The sequence below is a fragment of the Rhinopithecus roxellana genome, chromosome 5 (genome assembly GCF_007565055.1).
Source record: "Rhinopithecus roxellana isolate Shanxi Qingling chromosome 5, ASM756505v1, whole genome shotgun sequence".
In the NCBI taxonomy this organism is placed as follows: domain Eukaryota; kingdom Metazoa; phylum Chordata; class Mammalia; order Primates; family Cercopithecidae; genus Rhinopithecus; species Rhinopithecus roxellana.
Genome location: NC_044553.1, coordinates 164,626,756 through 164,648,579, shown reverse-complemented (window position 1 = coordinate 164,648,579; position 21,824 = coordinate 164,626,756). Strand labels below are relative to the sequence as shown.

Below are 21,824 nucleotides of genomic sequence, written 5' to 3'. Positions count from 1 at the left end.
CATTTTGTAATAAGGTGGAGAAAACATTCTCCAGCTTATAATGGTTGGTGAGAAGAAAGTTTTCAGCACAGTAGACGGACCCTAAGAACTTTTGTTGAAATAATAAGACAAAAAGATAGACAGAGAGATGGGCCAGATGAAGGGAGACGGAGAGAGAGAGACAGAAATGAGAGACACAAATCTGTTTTGTTTATTCTAACATAAAGGCAGTGGTGAGTCATCAATGTATTTGGAGTTTGCACAATCACTGTGGAACACAGACAGACACACAGGGTAAGAGGAGAAATACATGCATCCCTTGGGTGGCACGGGTCAGGTTGCCGTGCACACTGAGCTCCTCCCTGACATGCTTTGGACAGAAGTGTGGGACACGCAAGACTGCGGCAGGAAGTCCACCTGTGGGGATGCTGCGACTTCTCCAGCAAGAACACGATCTGCTCATTGACCTGTCACCACACATGACCAATTAACTGTCCCATTTTTAACAACATGTCATTGTTCCACAGAGTATTCTCTTAAAGTGTGTAAGTTGACTGCAGTTATTTTTTACTTCTGTTACTAATTTACTCATAATTAGGCACAATTTACACTTAAGACATTTCTTAATAGTTTTCTCTTCCTTAAGGTGAACTGTAGTCACACGACATACTTATCAATTGTCTCTAGCTCTTGTCAGAAAAAAATATAGATGTGTGTGTGTGTGTGTGTCTTGGCCTTTGCAATGATGAATTAAGATGTGCACTGAGAAAGCGTTCACTTTATTTGACATTAAGGAAGTACCAAGAAGACCCTCTCCACAGACCCTGGGAAAGCCAGCAGCTGCACCCTGAGGCTGTGCCAGGCAGGGAACAAGGAGGCAGCACCACCTGCTGGGCAGGGATAATGCCCTCCCAGTCCCTGCCACTTGTCTGCAGAGGCACAAGGAGCCGCCCCTTCTCCTGGGTTGAGGAGATTGCTCCCCTATATGCCAAATTAGGGTTGTGTGTCTGAGGCTCTCCCTAGACTCTCAGCTCCTTCCTACTCCTGCAAAGTGAAGTAAACAATGCCAAGCGTTCCCAGAGGCCTCTCTTCCCCTGGAGAGTTTGGACTCCCTTCAATAGTCTCCACTACCCAGCCCTCACTCCATGTCCTCCTTTTCTCTCTAAAGCGGTGCCCAGTCTGATTCCACTGTGGCAGGGGTAACGAGGGCCCAGGACGTGAGGGGAGAGAAGTTTCTACCTGCGTCACAGCAGTGGCTGCCCTGCAGACTCCTGAAGACGCAAGACACATTTCCATCCCAGAGACCCAGTGAAATGCAACCTCAGCCTAGAGACAGCCTGTTATTTTTTCTTGTTCTGTCCTGGAGAGGCCACTGGGAAAGTCGTGCCCCTTGTTGAGGAGAACATGAGATTTCTGTGTGTCATCCTCTGCCTGATGGCTGTACCTCCATGTGACTGTCAGAGATTTCAGAACTGGGGCTTTGGGCTATGATGTCTGTGACTCATCTCTTTGCTTCTTGTCCCTGAGAGTCCTGTACCAGGTGCAGCTACTAGAGCCATGCCCAGGGCTGGTGAGGTCCTCACGGACCTCTGGGCCTGAACCCAGCAGCACTCTGGGAAGGCGCTGGGGCACCTCCGCTCCAGGGGGAGCGCACACTTCAGCCCACCCTTCCAGGCCAACCCTCCATCTGCAGAGACATACCCAAGGCCCAGTTATCTCTGCAGTTGAGTTCCGTGATGGCCAAGGGCACGGCCACACATTCTCGTGGGAGACACAGAATGGGGACCCCAGTGTGAGCCCAGACACAAACTCCCTGCAGGGAAGCACAGGACCACCAGGCGGCACTCCAGACCACAGAGAGGCCCCAGAAGCAGGGGCTTGAGTCCATGTTGAGTCAGGTCATGGGTTTTATTTTCCCTGAGCAAACTGCACCTCTCACCTTCAGAGTTGTTGTTTTTTTTAATCACCCTGTAGAGAAAGTCATTCCTTGCCTCTTGCTAACTAATTTAAATACTGAGGAGTGCTTCCTGCTTCCTTGGGCCTCTGCTTGCAGAAACACTGCAATTGTAAGGCGGCACGTGGGAAGTCCCCGCTCAGTAAGGGGCCTGCTGTTGGGACCCTGGCAAGAGGGCCTCGGCCGCAGTAACAGAGGTCCAGGCTGTAACCTAACAAAAAAGGATCTCGGTGTAACTGTCCGGCATTTGAGTTTGTGATCAGTTTTACACTTTGTCTTTAACAGGTTCTAAGAATATTTTTTAATGCTGGTTCAAGCTATGTGGGTAAAATGCGCTTACCCACATTCCTTAAACAAATAGAACACTGAGGTGGAAATGTTTTCAAAAAGTAGTTTTCAGACATTTGGAAACAAGCATCACAGGATGGTAACCCCTGAGAAAAGAAAAACTGACAAATCGTGCTATTGCCTGAAAGCAGCTGCCAGGACACAGGGAAAGGCTCAGTGAGCTGAGCGCACAGAGAGCAGAGTTCAAGGCAGCAGCGGCCTGTGGGGAGGAGCACCTGGGAGCAGGCTGCTGAGCAGCCAGGACGGGCGGGGGGCGGGGAAGAGCAGCTGGAGACTTGCAGCAGAGAGGGGGATCCCTGAAGTTTGGGGCTGAGCACTGACCTATGCCTGCATGAAAAGAAACGACTCAACATCAGGGGAAATCACCAGAAACCTGTGGACCCAAAACTACACAGAATCTACACAAGGAAAGCATTGTTTGTGTTGCTCCCGGCCAGGGTGAAAAGATCTTGAGATATGTAAAGCTGCAAGCAATCTTCCGAAGTAATCTTGTACGTGAGTAGCGGTGCCACATTAATTCAGGACTAAAGGCTGCTGTGAACTGAACCTAAGAAATGCTTAAAGTGTAGCCTGGAGCTCGGGTGCAATGGCTCACACCTGTAATCCTAGCACTGTGGGAGGCCGAGGCAGGCGGATCACTTGAGGTCAGGATTTGAGACCAGCCTGGCCAACACGGCAAAACCTGTCTCTACTAAAAATACAAAAATTAGCTGGGCGTGGTAGCAGACGCCTGTAATCACCCCGCACCTGGACTCTCCCTCGATTCATGGGAATTACAACTCGAGATGAGATTGGGGTGGGGACACAGAGCCAAACCATATCATATAGGAACCTAAAAGGATAATAAAGTAGGAAAACTTCCCACATCAGTAACCCTTTAGTAACCCTTTATCAGGTGGTAATTCCAATCTGCAAAATAAAATGGTGTGATTTCACTAAGATAACAGAATCCTCTCTACAGAATGACTTTCCAGTGCAAAAGCTCCCCACCACCACCGTGAAATCCATGTGACCATTTCCCATTTGTGTGAAGTCCTCAAGTTAGAATGGGGACTTCTGAAGGTCAGAAATCCCTTTGCTCATGCTGCATGGTCTGGACAAGATGTAAGAATTATTAGCTAATAGACATGCAACAACTTTTGTGTAAAAGATGTTATAAGACATTTAAGGTATTTGCTCATGATTACTAAGCATTCATTGTATCATTGGAGCACACGGTACTTATATACCCTGGAGAAATTCCAGTAATGGAATTGCTGGGTTGAACAGGATTTTGATTTGGATTAAATTTAAACTATAGATTTTATTTAGGGAAAACTGGCATCTTAATTACACTGAGTTTTCCAATCCGTGCATCCAGTTTGTGGTGTATCTCTTCATGTGCTCACAGCCTCTGAGCAATGCTTTCCAATTTTCGGTGCAAAGATCTCCACATCGTTTGATATTTCTTCTAAGGTATATCCTGATTGCTTTTTATGTCTTCACAAGTTTTTTCCTTTCAGAATTAATTTTCCAATTGTTTGGTGCTTATATGCTCAAATTCTTAGTTTGAGCAGTCTCTGTTTTTGTTTTGGGGAATTTTTTTTCTTTCTTTCAGATTCTTTAAGATTTTCTGTGTCTACAACCATGTAATCTCTGAACAGAGACAGTTTTGCTTTTACCTTTCAACTTGAGGTAGGCTTTCCGGCTAGTTCCAGGACCTGCAGACACTGAGCGGGTGGTGTGAGTAGCTGTAGAATGCCTTGGGGAGGACACTCTCAGGGGGACTGTGGCCGCAGCGCAGCTGTGACTGTTCTTACAGCACCAGCAACTGCGGCCACCATTCTTATCCAATTTCCAAAGCCACACCACAGCCCCTGTCAAGATGAGGGGTGGAGGCTATGCCCTCTCCTGGACACATCATCATTCCTAAGCCCCACGATGTGGGCCCCATGGGACACGCCTCTCTGTCTGTCCAGACCTCAGTCCCACCTCCTCATCCTGCACCGGAACTCTTCAGAGCCCAGTGCGTGAAATGGGCTACCAAGGAAACGAGGGTAGGTTCCTGAGAGGAAACCGGCCTTGCATCTGAGAGCTAGGAGCCTGCTAATTCACCTGGCAGCCCTGGGCAGCCCGCTGTGGCGACAGTCCACCCCGTGCCCATCAGTGCCTCCTTCCTGTGCAAGCCTGGACCTCGCCCTGGGCTCAGGATGGGCTGTAGACTGAGAATGCAGACGGGAAAGTCTTTGTCTATCAGGGCCATAGTCAGACCCTACAGTGAGTCAGGAAAAGGCCTGCGGAGGTGTGGATGAGGACAATGGGTCCACCATCGACAGGAGGACACAGGTTCGAGCCCTTGCAGAGGCACAGCCCCACACCGCTGGGAGGCAGCCACACTCACTGCCTCGCCCCTCCTCACACAGCGCAGGGTTTCCATGTTCAGTCCCAGCCAGTCACCAGGAATGCCCTGGGAGCTGCCTTTCCCCAATGCACTCTGAGCCCTCTGCCCTGACTGTGCAGTGAGCTCCATGCGCAGGAGATAGCCACCCATGGTCCTCTGGAAAGCCATGCCCTGGAACCACAAACCCCCACAAATCAACCAGCCTGCGGTGGCCCTTGGATGTGGTGAGAAGTGGTGGCACCCCTGTTCCCACACCCCAGATGCAATGTCTGTGGGTGACACGTGAGTACTAAGGAGTAGAGGGTAGAACTGTAGACCCCGAGAACCACAGGAACTAGGGTGTTACACTTCAGGGCCACATATGGAGAAAGTGTCACCGGACAGAAACAGGCCCCTCCTAGACTCTGTGTGCACCATGGTCACCTGTCATTAGCCCTCACTCCTGCAGATTCATGATTGAGGCTATTTAAAAAAAAAAAAAAAAAGAGCCCCTACTCACCCATCCAACCCCATCCTAGGGTGTTTCCACCACCCTGGGGGTTTGGGATGAGCTGCCCTTGTCCATTGTGCTCTGTGGACCTCCCTTTAGAAGCTCACAGCTCCCTGCACTCAGCTCCATCCTGCCCCACCACACAGAAGCAAAATCCATCTCCCTTCCACTGCAGGCTTTTCCAGGACCAGGATGCTGACCTGCTGCCCTTCACTCCCAAAGCAGTGGGACTGCCTGGGGTGGTGTGGGTGTGGAGCCGTCTTTCTCTAGGGACCTGGCACCTGGCCCCAGGAGCACAGGGATGGTGCATCTGTCTCAGGGATGCCTCCTCATGCCTGGGGGTGGGGTAGAGTATCATTGGCCCTCAGGGTTTGTTGCATCAATGAATGAATGGTGAATAAATGAAGGGGATCTAATCCATTAATAAGGGTATATAGACTTTGGTTGGTGTAAGATGCCAAATGCTGGAATTCCAGAGTCATCACACCCGGGGGTCCTGCCTCTGAACTCCTCTTTGGGTCCAATCTGCTGAAGAAAATGGCTTTAGGGAAACCCAGTTGTAGATCTGAGGGCCCCTGCTCTTCAGGGGGCCATCTCCCTCCCGGGGCCTTATATCAGCAAGTGGTGCACACAAGCAAATGCCAGGGCGTGGTTTCCTGTTTAAATGTAGCCTCCCCCGCTGCAGAACTGCAGAGCCTGCTGAATTCCAGCTAACCAGGGCAGTCAACAGAGCTCCAGACAATGTCTGTCTCCTTCCTCATCGTCCTCCCCGTGCTGGGCCTCCCATGGGGTCAGTGTCAGGGCGATGCTGTATTCACAGCAGCATTCACAGAGTGAGGGGTGTTTAACTTTGCTGTTTCCTTTCATCTCTAGGTGTCCTGTCACAGGAGCAGCTGCAGGAGTCAGGTCCAGGACTGGTGAAGCCCTCACAGACCCTGTCACTCACCTGTGCCATCTCCGGGGACAGTGTCTCTAGCAACAGTGCTGCTTGGAACTGGATCAGGCAGTCGCCATCAAGAGGCCTTGAGTGGCTGGGAAGGACATACTACAGGTCCAAGTGATATAATGATTATGCACTATCTGTGCAAAGTCGAATAACCATCAACCCAGACACATCCAAGAACCAGTTCTCCCTGCAGCTGAGCTCTGTGACCCCCGAGGACACGGCCGTGTATTACTGTGCAAGAGACACAGTGAGGGGAAGTCAGCGTGAGCCCAGACACAAACCTCCCTGCAGAGAGGCTCAGGACCCCAGAGGGCACCCAGCACTGCCAGCCCAGGGCCCAGACCAGGAGCAGGTATGGAGTTAAGCAAAAATGGAACTTCCTGCTGTGTCTTAAATTGTTTTTTCAGCTCAGCAACAGAGATCATAGAAAACCCTTTTCCATATTTTTGAAATCTGTTCTTAGTCTAATGCAGATTCCCTTATATGTGACTTAATGCTTTTCTCTTGCTGTTTTTGGAATTCTTTCTCTTTGACTTTTGACAATTGGACTTTTGATAGCCTGCCTCAGAGAGGTTCTATTTCAGGTCATTTGAGCCTCCTGGATCTGGATGCCCCTATCTCTCCAAAGACAGAAAGTTTTCAGCTATTATTTCATTAAATGTGTTTTCTACACCATTTCCCTTCTCTTTTGGAATACCTGTAATGCAAATATTTGTCCACTTAATTGTGTCCCGTAAATCCTGGGGATTTTCTTCATTCCTTTTTACTCTTTTTTCTCTTTTTATTCATCTGCCTGAACTATTTCATAAGATCTGTCTTCAACTTCAGAAACTCTCTTTTGCTTGGCCTACTCTAACCTTGAAGTTCTCAGTTGTACTTTTAATTTCATTCATTGAATTCTTCAACTCTGGAATTTCCGTTGGTTCTTTTTTATGATACTTATTTCTTTGTTGAATTCCTCATTCATATCACAAATTGTTTCCCCAATTTCATTGAATTTTCTATCGGTACACTATTGTATCTCGCTGAGTTTCTTTAAGACTATCATTTTGAATTATTTTTCTGACTTTCTGTATATTTCCTTATGATTGGGGTCTGCTACTGGAGAATTACTGTTGTCTTTTTTAGGTATCATGTTGCCTTGCCTTTTCATGTTTTATGTGTTCCTACGTTGATTTCTACACATCTAGTAGACCAGTCATCCCTTCCAATTTAATGGAGTAGGTTTTGTAGGAAAAGACTTGCTAGTACAGATGGGTCTCAGGGTGTCAGTTTGGTGGGGTGTGTTGGCTTTAGTTCTAGGTCGATGCAGTGGTGTAGTCTCCATGTAGTTTCTTCAGCTGCAGTCCACATTAGTGACGTTTGCCAGTGCCTCAGTAGGCCTAAGCTGAGAGGTTTGTGGCAGTGGTAGTGCAACGTTGCTAGAAGTGGACTCACCAGGCTGTTTCTGAGGTCAGGGGCACATGCATGCACATGGTGGACTGACCAACTTGGTGCCAGGCTCACTAGGGTTGGGGACATGGGGCTGTTTCTGATGCCCAGGACCCAAGCACAAGTCTCTTTGGCTGGTCTGGGGCTGTGGCTCCTGAGGGCAATCCACAGGGCTGTTTCTCAGGTTCGGGACACAAGTGCATGGCTGCTCAACTGGCCTGGGCATGTGTCTCCTGGGGCCACCCCACGGGCTCTTTCTCAGACCCAGGACATGGCCACATGGCTTCCTCAGCTGGCCTGGGTGTGTGTCTGCTGGGGGGCTGGGGTGGCACAGGGTTGTTTCTCAGGCCTGAGTCATGGTGGCACAGCTGCTTGCTGGCTTATAGGAGTGTCTGCCAGGGGCGGCCCATGATGCCGTTTCTCAGGCCTAATTGCAGGTGTAGAGCCTTTGGGCAGGTCAACGGCGTATCTGTGGGAATTTGACTGGATGCCACAAGGCTATTTCTGAGGCCCCAAATGTGGGCACATATCCATTCTGCCAGCCTGGAGCTAGTGTCATGGGCTCAGTGGCTCAGGGGCCTCTCCTGCTCAGGGGAGGGCACTCGGCAGCTTGACCAAATCAGTGGTGGATTCGCCCCGGGCAGGACTGACTGGCTTTTCCTCCAGCTGGGTGTGCAGCAGCAGGGGTTGGGTTTTTTGCTGTGCAGGGCCAGAGTCACTGCCAATCCTCAGCCTAGGCTCTGCACAGCCAGGGTTGTGGCATTCACCCACCCAGATATGGGCATCATGAAGATGGAGCCCCAATGCTAGAAAGGGGCAGTGGCTACTGGCCTCAGGGCAGGATGCACTCCAGAGGTGGCTTCGGTCTCAAGATGGCACTGGGCTGCAGCAGCCTGGCTCACAGTGGATGAATGGGGGCGGGGAGTACGCACCTTGTGCTCCTAATCTTGGATCATTCCTGGCAGCTCCCAAACTTGGCTGAGGGCTTGCAAAGACTATGGAATTCTCCTGCTGTAAGGGCTGTAGATGTTTGCAGTGGCAGTGGTGCTGGTGGGAAATCTGCTTACCTTTTCTCAACATGGGAAGTCCCTCCTGTGTCCAGGGCAATCCAATCTGGGTGGGGAAGACAAGGCTGCAAAGGCCAAGTGCCTCCATGCTGCCCTCGGATCACCACAGGTGCGTTTCCACACCTCTGCTGCACTCAATCAGTCTCCCTTCAACACTCCAGTCGAACCTTAGCTATTTCTTCTTTGCCTTGTTCCTTTCTTGTGGTGAGGGTGGGGGTGAACACCAGGCTTCTCTAAGTTCATCTTGCTGATGTCATTCTCCATCCATGCATGGGTTTTTAAGAAGTAGTGAATACTGAGATTTCAGCAGAGGACACCTCTTTAGAAATTCTGCAACTAAAAAACCTCCTTAAATTGGCTGATTATCATTACAATTGGAGGAAAACTGCCAATAATTTCAAATTTAGAAGACTAAGACTCTATAAACAAAGATTAACAATATGTTTTCTGATCTTTTTCCCCAAAATAATATATTTCCAAGATGGAAATTTTTCCAGGGTATATAAGTACATGTGCTCCAATGATACAATGAATACTTACTAATCATAAGCAAATACCTTAAATGTCTTGTAACATCTTTCACACAAAAGCTGTTTCATGTCTGTTAGCTAATACTTCTTACATCTCGTCCTGACCATGCAGCATGAGCCAAGGAATTTCTGACCTTCAGAAGTCTCAGTACTAACCGTGGACTTTACACAAATGGGAAATGGTCACGTGGATTTCATGGTGAGGGGGGGAACTTTTGCACTGGAAAGTCATTCTGTAGAGAAGATTCCATTATCTTAGTAAAATTACATAGTTTTATTTTGCAGATTGGGATTACCAACTGATAAAGGGTTACTGATGTGGGAAGTTTTCCTACTTTATTCTCCTATTAGGTTCCTATGGGATATGGTTTGGCTCTGTGTCCCCACCCCAATCTCATCTCAAATTGTAATGTTCATGTGTCCAGGGAGGCTCCAGGTGGAAGTGACCAGATCAAGCGGTGGTTTTTCCCAGGCTGTTTTCATGATAGTGAGGAAGTTATGGTGAGAGCTGATGGTTTAAAAGTGGCAAGTTCCCCTGCTCTCTCTCTGGCTGCTGCCACATAAGACATCCCTTGTTTTCCCTTCACCTTCTGCCATGATTGTAAGTTTCCTGAGGCCTCCCCAGCCACGAGGAACTGTGAGTTAATTAAACCTCCCCTCTTTGTAAATTACCCAGTCTCAGGTAGTATCTTTATAGCGGTGTGAAAACAGACTAATACACTACTGTCGTTGAATTAATAATTTAAAATTTGTTGGCTTGGCAATAAAACATCCCTTTGAGATTTATTTATTTAGGTAATATTTTAAATTGGCAGTTGCATTTGCATGTTTACAAATTCTAATTTTCAGGGTGTTTAAGGCCTTTGCTTTGAACTTGGTGGTTCCTTACACTCCACGCCGTTAGTAACGAGGGACCATGTTGGGAGGCATTGGTTCGGGTGGCGGTCAAGAAGGGCAGAGTGATTTGAGTAGGGTCTGAGTGGATAATAGCTCATCAGTTTGGAACTTATAAATGACCAGGGCTGATTTAAGGAGATTTCTGCCAGACACCTACGCCATGGCCATTCCCCATCTGGATCCCCAGCCGTGAGATGAGAACCCAGCCATGCGGGGGGGCCTGCTCAATGTTGTAAGTGGCACATGCTATTGGATAATGTAGAGTTGAATGGATATCATTTTATTATTATAATTTACAAACTTCCTACAATAAACTTATCGCCTTTATACAAAGAAACAAATATATGTACATTTACCCTCCCCACTGTCATTTTGAGCCCCTCTCTCCAAACCATCCTCCCACTCTGTGACCTCACTGTTCCTGCATTTGGCTATGCCCTGGCAAGTCCCTACTTAGACAAGCACTCACCAGACCACTCTACTCAGCCTCCCCTTCAGCACCCACCTGGCCCACCTGCTCAAATACATGTTGAGTGGTCACACATGTGGACTGAACACCATCTATTCCATGCACTGCCCTGGTGACAGCACTGAGCAGCAAGAGAGAAAAGAAGCATTACCTATCAAGGATGCCAATTCAAATGATGGAGTCTTTCTCAGATATTTTTCAATATTCAAGAATTGTTGATTGTGAATTCTATACCCAATGAAACTATCCTTCACAAATGAGCAGAAAATGAATATATTCTTAAATAACCAAAAACTAAAAGAATTTTTGCTACCAGATGTACTCTTAGAGACTGGCTAAAGGAAGTTCTTCAAACAGCAAGGAAATTGAATTGATCTTATATCCTGCACACTTGCTAAATTTCCTCTCAATTTTAGCAGCACTTTTTAGATTCCATAGGATTTTCCATACAAACAGTCATGTGGTCTATATAGAGAGACAGATTTTCTTCTTTTCCAGTGAGGATAAATTCATGTCTTTTTCTTTCTCTATTACACTCGGTAGGACCTCCAGTACAATGTTAAACAGAAGTGGTGAAAACAGACATTCTTGCCTTTTTCCTGACCTTGGAGTTTGGTCTTTTACTATGGTGCCAGATGTTAGCTGCAGGGTTTTTATAAATGCCTTTTATCACATTGAGGAAGTTTGCTCCTATGCCTAATTTTCTGATAGTTGTTTAATCAGATGCTCATGCTAGAATTTATTAAATGCTTCCTGTCTACTAAGATGATTACACAGTTCTTATATTAACATGAATTAATGACATTTATTTATTCTTTACTATCAAGCCAATTTTGCATTCCTGAGACAAACTCCATTTGGTCATCATGTGTTGTTATTGTTACATATTGTTGGATTCAATTTTCTCAAAATTTGTTAAGAATTGTTACATCTACATTTACAAGGAAGATCAGTCTGTAGGGTGTTTTGTCTTATAATAACTTTGCCTAGTTTTGGAATCAGGGTAATGCTGGACTCATAGAATGAGTTGGGAAGGTATTTCCTCTTCTTCATTTTTCTGAAAGAATTTGTATAAAATTGGCATTGTATCTTCCTTAAAGGTTTGCAAGATTTCATCATGACGTCATTGGCCTGGAGTTTTCTTTGTGGGGAAGTTTTTCTTTTTTTCACGGGTTTTTTTAAGAGACAGAGTCTCGCTCTGTTGCCCAGGCTGGAATGCAGTGGTATGATCATAGCTCACAGCAGCCTCAACCTCCTGGGCTCAAGCAATCCCCCTACCTCAGCCTTCTGAGTAGCTGGGACTACAGGCGTGCACCACCACACCCAGCTGTTTTGTTGTTGTTTTATCGCTTTGTCTTGTTTTTGAGGTCTTATTATGTTGCCCAGTCTGGTCTGGAACTCCTGGACTCAAGTAATCCTCATGCTTCAGCCCCCCACAGTGCTGGAATTACAGGCATGCGCCACTGCACACAGACTATGGGAAAGTTTTTAACTAAAAATTCAATTTTCTGTTCCTTTTCCAGTGAGCTTTCCAGTGTCTTTCAATTAATGTATCTATTTTCTCTAAGCTGTTGAATTTATTGTCAAAAATTTGTTTAAACAATATTCCCCTCTTAGAGGTTGAACATCTGTAGAATCTGTGGTGATGGCACCTCTTAAATCCCTGATCTTGCTCGTCTGTGTCTTCTCTGCTTTTCTAATCAGTATGCCTAACGTTTAATTTCACTGATTTTCTCGAAAAACTGGTTTTGGTTTTGATTTTTTTTCCTAGTGTGTTTGTGTGTGTGTGTGTTACATTTCATTGACTTCTGCTCTGGTATTTATTATTTCCTTTCTACTGCCCACAGTAAGTTTAATTTGCTATTTTCTTAGTTTCCTAAGGTGGAAGCTGAGTTTATTGACTTGAGGCCTTTCCTCTGTCTGGATGTGGATATTTGCTGCTAAACATTTCCCTCCAACACCAAACTGTGAGTTTTAGTTAAAGCAGGCTTGGAATTGGTCTGAGAAGTTCTACTTAAACAGCTGCACCTATCACGTAAGTGACAAATGATGTACCTGCCTGACCCTCACCCCTGGACAATGAATGGGATGTACTAATGAGCAATGCTGCTGCATAGCTGTGGATTTCAAGGTCTTTTCTGTGTGGTTTTATCATCAGCATTGGTTGTTGACGACTGTAAGACTGATGATTTGCGCCTGGCCTCAGTGAGACCCCCAAAAGACCCTGCAGTTGGGCTGGTTACTTAGAAGAAAATATGCCTACGTGGCCAGCAGGATACAGGAAGGTACGATCGGCTGCAGGTGAGCTGTTGGAAGTAAGTTCCAATTTTCCTATTTTGTATTTGCATTTTAATAGTGAGACTTTGTGCTTATGTTATTTGTGTGAAACAGTTTTATTCATAGCACTTAATTTAAAGAGAAAATCCATTCACGGGAACAACAAACAACCTAGACACCAAGGTAGCTCATGCTGTCCAAGGCTACATTGTGCAGTGATTGGGAAAATGGGCACTGGTCCCAAAAGTCTGATCCACACTCAGCCACTGGTAAGTCCCATACTGGTGGGGGAGGACAGAGACTCTGGAGAACCAGCATCTCAAATCCTTCATACAGATGACACTCTTACCTCACAGGGTGCTGTGAAGATTTAAATAGAGAACCCACACCATATTCTTTGACTGGTGCTTTACATATACTGAGAGATCCTAAGAGTTCATTATTATTATTTATGAAGTGAATTAGAAAGCACATGTGAAAACAAGACGAAAACCTGAATAAACATGAACTACCCCATTTTCCTCAGTAGAAAACTTTCACACTCTGAAAGTACACAAATTAGCCTACAAATTTAATGTAAAGCAAATAGACTGTATCAGGTACCCATTCTCAATGTCACAGTGTTATACGGAAAGTAAAATACACAAGAACAGCCCAAAAGATGGAAACAATGGATGTGGTCAAATTGACATCAGTACAATATCCGTATGGTCCTACACAGCCATCTTCAAAATGGGTTAGAAATGCCTTCAATCACTCACACACATGCGTTGAACAGATTCTAAGAAATGTTCTTACACGGGAAAAGCAAGTTACAGATACGTGGGCATGATATGGATGTAGATGTGTGTATGCGTATCCCACTCATACACAAAATGCCCAGCATCACCCACATGCATGCTGTGTGTGTGAGTGTGTGCGAGTGCACAGACAACAGCGTGCGGAAATTCAAACCACACTGTGGGTACTGGTTACCACTGGGAAGGGAGTTGGTCACAGAGGAAAAGAGAAACAGGACATCGGCCTTTGACTTCAGAACTGTTGCTGCCTTTTCACATCCTGAGCTGTTTTCAGCATCATCGGAGCGCTTAACACACATCACAGGAGTAAGAGTGTGTTGGAGGGAGCGCTCAGTGGGACAGATATTGTCGTGGCTTGTGGATAAAGTTCACAGTCCTTAATAAGCCCCGAGATGGCAGCCAAGAGCTACGTTCTGAATAATGCAGCTTCACCCCAGAAACTTAGAGAAACCCAACAACCAAAAGGTGTCCATTCTGACAGCCGCAGCCTGTGCTGACTCAGATTAGCAAAAATGTATATAAATTAATAATGATGCTGATTTGAAAAGTACATAGGGGTGTATGTATGATAAAGGTCCAAATTTTTACCTTAAAAAGAAGAATACGTTTACTTTTCAATCGCCCACAAAACAATCATTTCTTTTAAACTGATCGAATTTGGTGTTACAAGAGCATGTTGCAAATTCTTCTGGCTACGTTTCTCTGACTATTCTAATTACGTTACCGTGGTTTTTCATGTACGTGCCCATTCATGTGAATGTCATCCAGGCAGATTTCCCAAATCTAGCGTCCTGTAACCAAAGGCTTTGAAAGAGGGAATGGTTCCCTGGGAATCCTTTTTGCAGTTTATTTTACCTGGTAGCAGGAGCCCACGGTTCCATGAAGTGTCTGTTGTTCTCCCCTCTCTCCTTTTGTGTCTCTAGTTTTAATTGACAAAAACCAAATGTGAAAATTCCTGGGGTGCAATGTGAAGTGACGATACCTGTCTATATTGTGGGATGATCAAAACAAGTGGCATATCCATCACCTCACACACTTATCATTTTGTGGTGAGAATATTTAAAAGCTCATCTTTAGCAATCTTGAAATAGACATTATTGTTAACTATAGTCACCATGTTGTGCAACAGCTCAAAAGACCTGACTCCTCCCATCTAGCAGAAACTTCATGCCCTTTGACCAACATCCCTCCTTTCCCCGTCCACCACTAACCCCCAGCCCAAGAGAACAGCCAACACCCACCTCGCTGCTGCCACACGAAGTGTCGGGCTTTGATGGGATGGAGGTGAGGGTGGGGAAGACAATTTCAAAGCTGGAGCACTGGCCTCACAGCTCAGACGCTCTTGTACTTATCCTGAGAGAATGATGTGCTGAGACCAACTAAACCTCCCCTGCTCTTCCCACATGGCAGAAAAGAGGCAAGCCAGGGAAGCCACTGCCAGGACATCATGGTCACCCAACCCTGTGCAGAAAGGAAGCACCTGCCCAGGATGCCATGGCACCCAACCCTCATCCCTAAGGAAACACAGCCCAGGTCACGATGGACACCCAACCCTCATCCCCAGGGGAGGACACAGCCCAGGTCACGATGGACACCCAACCCTCATCCCCAGGGGAGGACACAGCCCAGGTCACGATGGACACCCAACCCTCATTCCCAGGGGAGGACACAGCCCAGGTCACGATGGACACCCAACCCTCATTCCCAGGGGAAGACACAGCCCAGGTCACGATGGACACCCAACCCTCATCCCCAAGGGAGGACACAGCCCAGTGCATCATGGACACTCAACCCTCATCCCCATAAGAGCATGCAGCCCAGGCCACCATGGACATCCCACCCTCATCCCCAGGGGAGGACACAGCCCAGGCCACCATGAACACCCAATCATGTGCAGGGAGGGTGTCCTTGGAGCCTTGGACTCTTGCTAGTGAACAGGTGGACAAGAAACTGAGGATGCGATCAGTGCACAGAAATCTCAGGCAGCTTAGGATGCACGGGGCCTCTCACACCTGGGAACGTTGAGCAGCCACCAGGAGCCCACACCTTGAGGTAACAGGAGCCATGCGCTCTCGCTCTTGCACACTCATACCCCTGCACACAGCCCCTGGCACACTCCCTCGTGCACACTGCAGGTTATCTCCACTGGCCTTGCACTTGCAACGCTGGAGGCTGAGAGGTATCAGCAGATTCTTTTCTCATGAGAGGGGCGGGCTGACTTTCACTCTCCTCCACGTGCTGGAGGCATCTCCATGAACACTGGCTGCCCTGAGTGGATACATCTGGCTCTGGAATTCCTGTCATTTGCTTTGGATCCAGGAGCCTCTGCCTCATGTAGCTACTTAACAGAAAGGAGGAATCCACCCAGGACATGCCCAGACGGGAGCCTCACAGGATGGACAGCGGTGTCTGGGGTCACGGGCAGCCCTGAGCCTGCAGCGCCAGCACCGGCACACTCATTGGGGAAGGTGGGGAGGCCCAAACGCCACCCACGGTTACTTCACTGGGTGGGACCCGGCACACTGGCCTTCCTGACACCCTGGAATCCCTGCCTCCTCCTAGAGCCCCCAAGCCCATCTCCCTCAGAGCCTCCAGAGACAGACCTGGGGAGGCAGTTCCTCAGGCCCTGGACGAGGAAACAGGGAGATCCAGGTCATGGGTGCCTGGCACGGGTCTCAGGCAGGTGCTGGGAACCAGAGAGAGGGGTCACCGCGAGGCCTCAGGCCTGGCACCAGCACTCTGAGCCTCAGTTGACCAGCCCACGAGGTGCTGAGTCTAGACTGGATGACCCTTCCCACCCGCAGTGACCTCTGCCCTTTCCCGAGCATGTCAGCTCTGCTCCAGCTTCCTGGTGTGAGCACAATGCCACTTTTTTTCTCAACAAATAAGAAAGGAGGAAGGTGCCCCCAGGGCCCTGGGCCCTGAGGATGCCTGTGTGGAGGAGTCTGCTTCGTCATTGGTGTCACAGGAAGGGACGATGGAGTAAGCTGCCTTGACAGAGCTTACTCCGTCTCCGCAGAAGGCCAGGGAGGTCCCTCACAGCGAACCTGAGGCCCCGCAGGCTGCAGAGGTGCTGGCAGAGAATGACTGCTCAGACAACCATGGCCGGCAGAGAGGATGGATGTGGGGGCGGTGCACACTGAGCTGCCCCAGCTCTGAGGGAGGAGGGCATCCACCAGGGATTCCATCTCCTGGGGGCACCAGCCCAGCCCAGCGGCTCTGCAGGACTCTGCACCCTTACTTCACAGCCAGGACTTTCTGGGTGTATCTTGAGGACTCCACATCAGGGACCACACAAGACCAGGGTCCTGGATATGAGGGTTGAGGGTGAGCGTGTCACCGGGATGGGCTGTGGCATCACTCTGCTGCTTCATCTGGACAGCCAGGGACCGAGGTGTGGGCCAGCATGGGGAGTGGAGGTGGGGGCGTGCCTGGGCCCGCACACCAGACATCCAGGCCTCTGTGCAGCTGGGAGGCCACGGCCACTGCCCCTGGGCAGCCCGTGTTCTGCGGGCCACAGGGCCTCAGGGGTGAGGGGGCCAGAGCAAGGCCAGGGCCCTCGACACACAAGCTGATCCCTTGGCCCCGTGGTCCAGCAGATCCCACGGAACCAGCAAGGTCTGGAACGCAGGCGGCACTGCAGGGCCTCCTCTACCACTGAAGACCTCAGTGATGACTGCAAGGAGTGCTGTGCGTCTGCCAGCCACAGTCACCATGTGAGAGCAGAGGGGGCCTGCCAGAGTCCCGCACCCAGTCAAGGGCCCAGAGGAATCCCGGGTGGGAAGGGATTCTGTGCCTCTCACCATCCCGTCCCTGGGCTCCAGGGACTGGGGTGCAGAAAAGAGCATCTGAGTGGGTGGGCAAGGCAGCAGCCAACTGTAGGCATCTGGGCTCAGGTGGCTTCAGCTCCCTCTGCCTCCCCAGTCCCGCCCCAAGCCCCACCCCACCCTGCCTTCAGCCCTGCCCCAGTCCTGCCCCACTCAACCCTCAGCCAAGCCCCACCCTCAGTTCCATCCCTATCACTGACCCCCACAGCCACACCACCCCACAACCACACGCCAGCCACACCCTCATCCACACCCCATCCACGCCCACAGCCACACCCCCTCAGCCACACCCCATCCAGGCCTTCAGCCACACCCCCTCAGCCACACCCCATCCATGCCTTCAGCCACACCCCCTCAGCCACACCCCATCCATGCCTTCAGCCACACCCCCTCAGCCACACCCCATCCACGCCTTCAGCCACACCCCCTCAGCCACACCCCATCCATGCCTTCAGCCACACCCCCTCAGCCACACCCCATCCATGCCCTCAGCCACACCCCTCAGCCACACCCCATCCACGCCTTCAGCCATACCACCCCTCACAGCCACACACCCTCAGCCACACCCTCAGCTATGCCACCCCACCACACCCCAGCCACACCCTGGGGCACACACCCCTCAGCCAGGCCACATCCATGCCCTGAACTCCGCCTCACCCTCAGCCCTGCCCCACCCCTTCCTCACGTGGCAACCCAGGGGCTGCAGATGTGCCTGGAGAGGGCAGGAGGGTAGAAATGCAGGTATCTCAGGAGAATGAGAAGCATGGTAGCCAGGTAGACTAGAGGACCCGAGCTGGGGCTGGGCCCCTCCGTCTACCCAGGGCATTGCCTGTGAGGCTGCGGGTGGCTTGGTGTGTGCTGCAGGCTCAAGGTCCTGCCCCAGGGAGCATGACATTCAGGCCCAGAAATCGCATCGTGCTGCACACAGCCCGAGGGGACAACCCTGTGATGTCCAGGTCACCAGCAGGTTTGGTGTTAAGACCGAGCTGCAAAGGACAGGTTTCTGGAAGGCACAGCATCATAGGTGGAGAGACTTGGAGCAAGGTCCTTAGCCCTGGACCAGTGAATGTGTGCCCTTATTGGGAAAGGGGGTCTTTGCAGAAGCAAGTTAGCTGAAAATAATGATGTGGAGTGGGGCTCCTGGATTAACGGGGTGAGCCCTAATGTAATCACAAGTGTCCTAGGAGGATGGCAGAGGGAGACTGACACAGAAGCCAGGTGAGGTTGGATGCAGAGGCAGAGGCCAAGCAAGCAGATGCTACTCCCTGGCCCTGAAGATGGCGGAGGAGCCGAGAGCTCAGGGATGCAGAGACTGGACGAGGCAGGGAAGGTTCTCCCCACAAGCCTCGAGGGAGCACGGCCTCCAGCACACCTAGACCTTGGCCCTGTAGGATTCATCCGGACCTGTGGTATAAATGTGTGGTGTTTAAGCCACTGGGTTGTGCAAATTGTCAGAGCAGCCACAGTGCATTCCTAGAAGGAGCCATTGGGGGAACTCAACAGGCAGTGACGGGGTCCTCACAAGCCTGTGAGCCACTCAGAGCCATGAGAGTGACTAGGCTTAGTGAGGTGCAGGCCATGCCCACCTCCTCTAAGGCAGCCTTACAGCTGATACCTCCTCTTTCTCTTTCTCTCTCTCTCTCCCCCGCCCCTTCCCTCCCTCCTTCCCTCCCTCTCTTGCTTGGACTGCTCTCCATCGTCCCCCAGGGCATGACTGCCTCCCAAGGCTGTGCTGGGGTGCTTTGCTTGAGGTAAGCTCTGACATCCCGGGGGTGTGAGGGGCACCTGCCCAGCGGCCCCGTGTGTAGGATGGGCAGTGGGCCCTGGTTGGTGCTGAGCATGTGGCCTGGCTGGTGCCCGCAGGCTGCAGCCTTCCTGGGGTGGCCGGGATCAGCGAAGGCCTGCAGAGTCTGGGCCTGGGATCCCTGCAGCACTGGCTGAGGACAGGTGGGGCTGGGCAGTGAGGGCACCGGGTCACTGTCACCACCCACGGTTTATTACTTCACTGGGTGGGATCCGGCACACCTGCCTTCCTGACACCCTGGAATCCCTGCCTCCTCCTAGAGCCCCCAAGCCCATCTCCCTCAGAGCCTCCAGAGACAGACCTGGGGAGGCCAGGCAGGCACTGTGGGTCTAAAGGAGAGGATCCCGGGACTGCCTGAGAGGTGACTCTGACGAGGCAAGCATGGAGACCACGGAGAAGGGGGACGGGAGCCCCACCAGGGATGGGCTAGCTCCTCATGAAGGACAAGGGGGCCGCTGGGGCAGGCTCTGCTATGCTGGAGTTCCTGTGAACCTGGCCCAGGGCTGCCTCTCCTTTCCTCATCAGTCCTCACAGGTCCGTGGTGGTTGCCGTATCGGGAGGTCCCGTGGTGGCAGGGGTGGGACACCTGGTATACATCTGCCAGGTGTGTCTGATAGGCTCATGCTCACACCTTCGCCTGGCACCTAGGCACAGCCTGAGCACCTGGGCACTGAAGTGAGGGCAAGGCCTAGGGACCCCACAGGATGGCCAAGGAGGCAACTGCAGGGCGCCTGGGACCCCTGTGCTCAGGAGGTAGAAGGATGCAGACTGAAGACCCACACCACAGGCTCACTGGCCAGTGCAGGCGCACAGAGCTCGAGGAGGCAGCCCTGAGCCTACCAGGGAGAGATGCTCTGTGCACTCCGGCACGGGCCCAGAGTTACAAACCCTAGGCGCAGCCCAGGAGAGGCCCAGGCCCCAGGCCAGCAAAGGGTTGCAGGAAGCCAGAGGCCCCGGCCACAGCATGAGGTGAGCCCATCAAGCCAGGGCCAGGTGGGCAATGGGAGGCAGGCAGGGCTTGGGGGTGGGACCCTGCTGCAACGCCGTCCACTGTCAACCAGAGGAGTTTCTTCCCTGTGTGGAGTCCACGGGCCTCCTGTGAGTGTGTGCCTCTGCTGTGTGTCTGTACACACGTATGTTTTGGGTTCTTTTGTGTCTCAGACCATAGAGTCTGCCCCTCCCACCAAAGCCCAGGCAGAAGGATGAACTCACGCCCCTGGGCCCGGTGTCAGCAGCCTCTGCAGGATCATCGTTCCCGGTTGTCACTTGCCTTTGCCCACAACCCTGTTTCTCCACCGTTCCTTAAAGGCCTCAACATGCATTTAAGGCACAAAGGTGAAAGTGCCCAGAAACATCTGACTCCACCGTGGAACCCAGGAGCAAGGTGGGGTAGCTGAGGAGCGGGGCCGCTGGCAGAGGCTGGTGTCCTGGCGGAACTTTGGTGGAGGCATGTCCCGGTACGGGCTCCTGACTTTGTCCTCCTGGGACAAGCCCAAACCCGCTGTTTAAATATGGGAGGGACTTGGCTGACCCTGGCCCTGACCCCAGCACTTGGAAGCTAAGGAGTGGTTGCCTCCCTCGTATCACAGCCGCCCATTCATCATCACAGAAGCGACTCTGTCACCCCTGTGGGCCCCTCTGTGACTGCTGCCTGGGTCCAAGCTGAGCCCAGCTGCCCAGGCCAGGCACCCAGCACCGGGGCAGTCACATACCCTGGGGAGAGCCACAGCAAGCAGCCAACGTTGCCCGGGAGAAGAGTAGCCGGCAAGGCAGAACGTGAGCTGCCACTGGCTCAAGAGGCTTTACTGGTCGTCCTGGGGCTCTGGACGTGACCTGGAAGAGTGAGGGGAGAAGTCGCATGGTGGTCCCATCCTGGGGCCTGATGGCAGCTGGCCACCCATCTCAGAGTGGTAGCCAGATGCCAGCGCCATTCCCACAGTCACATCATTGGTCACAGACTGCAGGCCATAGAGTGTCTTCTCCATCACAGTGCTGTCCAAACCCATAGCCTAGGGTAGACGTGGAAGATTCATTGTCCACACCTGGGTCTGGAGCACAGCCATGAGCCTCGCCAGCTGCCTGTGCATGGAAAGCCAGCCCAGGCCCTGCTCCATCCCTAGCCAAAGTCAGTGTCTTTTCCCCTTCTCCCAAGTGAGCTCTAGCCACCTGCCTACCCTGCCATCTGAGGATGACAACCTTCATTCCATTGGAACCCGGCTGTGCCACCAGCTGGCCTGCAGTCCTGGGCAGACTCTGTCACCTCGCTATGCCTCAGCCTCTCCATCTGCACAGGAGGAGGATGATGATGGTGGTGATGATGGTGGTGATGGCTTCCTTTTGCATCTGAGGCAAGGACTCAATGAGATGATACACATCAGGCACTGGGTATGGTGCCGGTCCTTCCTGAACACTCAATCTATGTGAGCTGTCCTAGTGAAACGGGTATCACCACATTTCCCCATGCAGAACATCCTTTGTCTGCCATACTTGAAACGTCTGCGCCAATACTAACAGCTCCTCACGGAAGATGTGCACACACCCGCCCCCCCTCATACTCCCAAAGGTGCTCATGGCTTATCAAGCCAAAGTCCAGCCAGGAACTTTATAGCAGCGTCCCCTTCCCTC

The 21,824-nt window shown here is 50.8% G+C and overlaps 1 protein-coding gene and 2 gene segments (V, D, J or C); 2 read left to right on the top strand and 1 right to left on the bottom strand.

The window, feature by feature from the left end:
* Positions 1-21,824, top strand: part of LOC104673310 — a 167,610-nt gene that overhangs the window by 41,841 nt on the left and 103,945 nt on the right.
* LOC104664693 lies at positions 5,668-6,913 on the top strand. The segment is given in 2 exon segments: positions 5,668-5,941; positions 6,025-6,913. Coding segments are annotated over 2 exon segments (486 nt in total).
* LOC104664690 overlaps positions 15,081-21,824 on the bottom strand; it is a 49,179-nt gene continuing 42,435 nt past the window's right edge. The window contains exons 17-19 of the mRNA XM_030930475.1: positions 21,374-21,542; positions 20,912-21,032; positions 15,081-16,876 (exon numbers count right to left, since the gene is read on the bottom strand). The gene's annotated coding sequence lies outside the window, so the exon portion shown is untranslated. The remainder of the gene's footprint in view (positions 16,877-20,911; positions 21,033-21,373; positions 21,543-21,824) is intronic.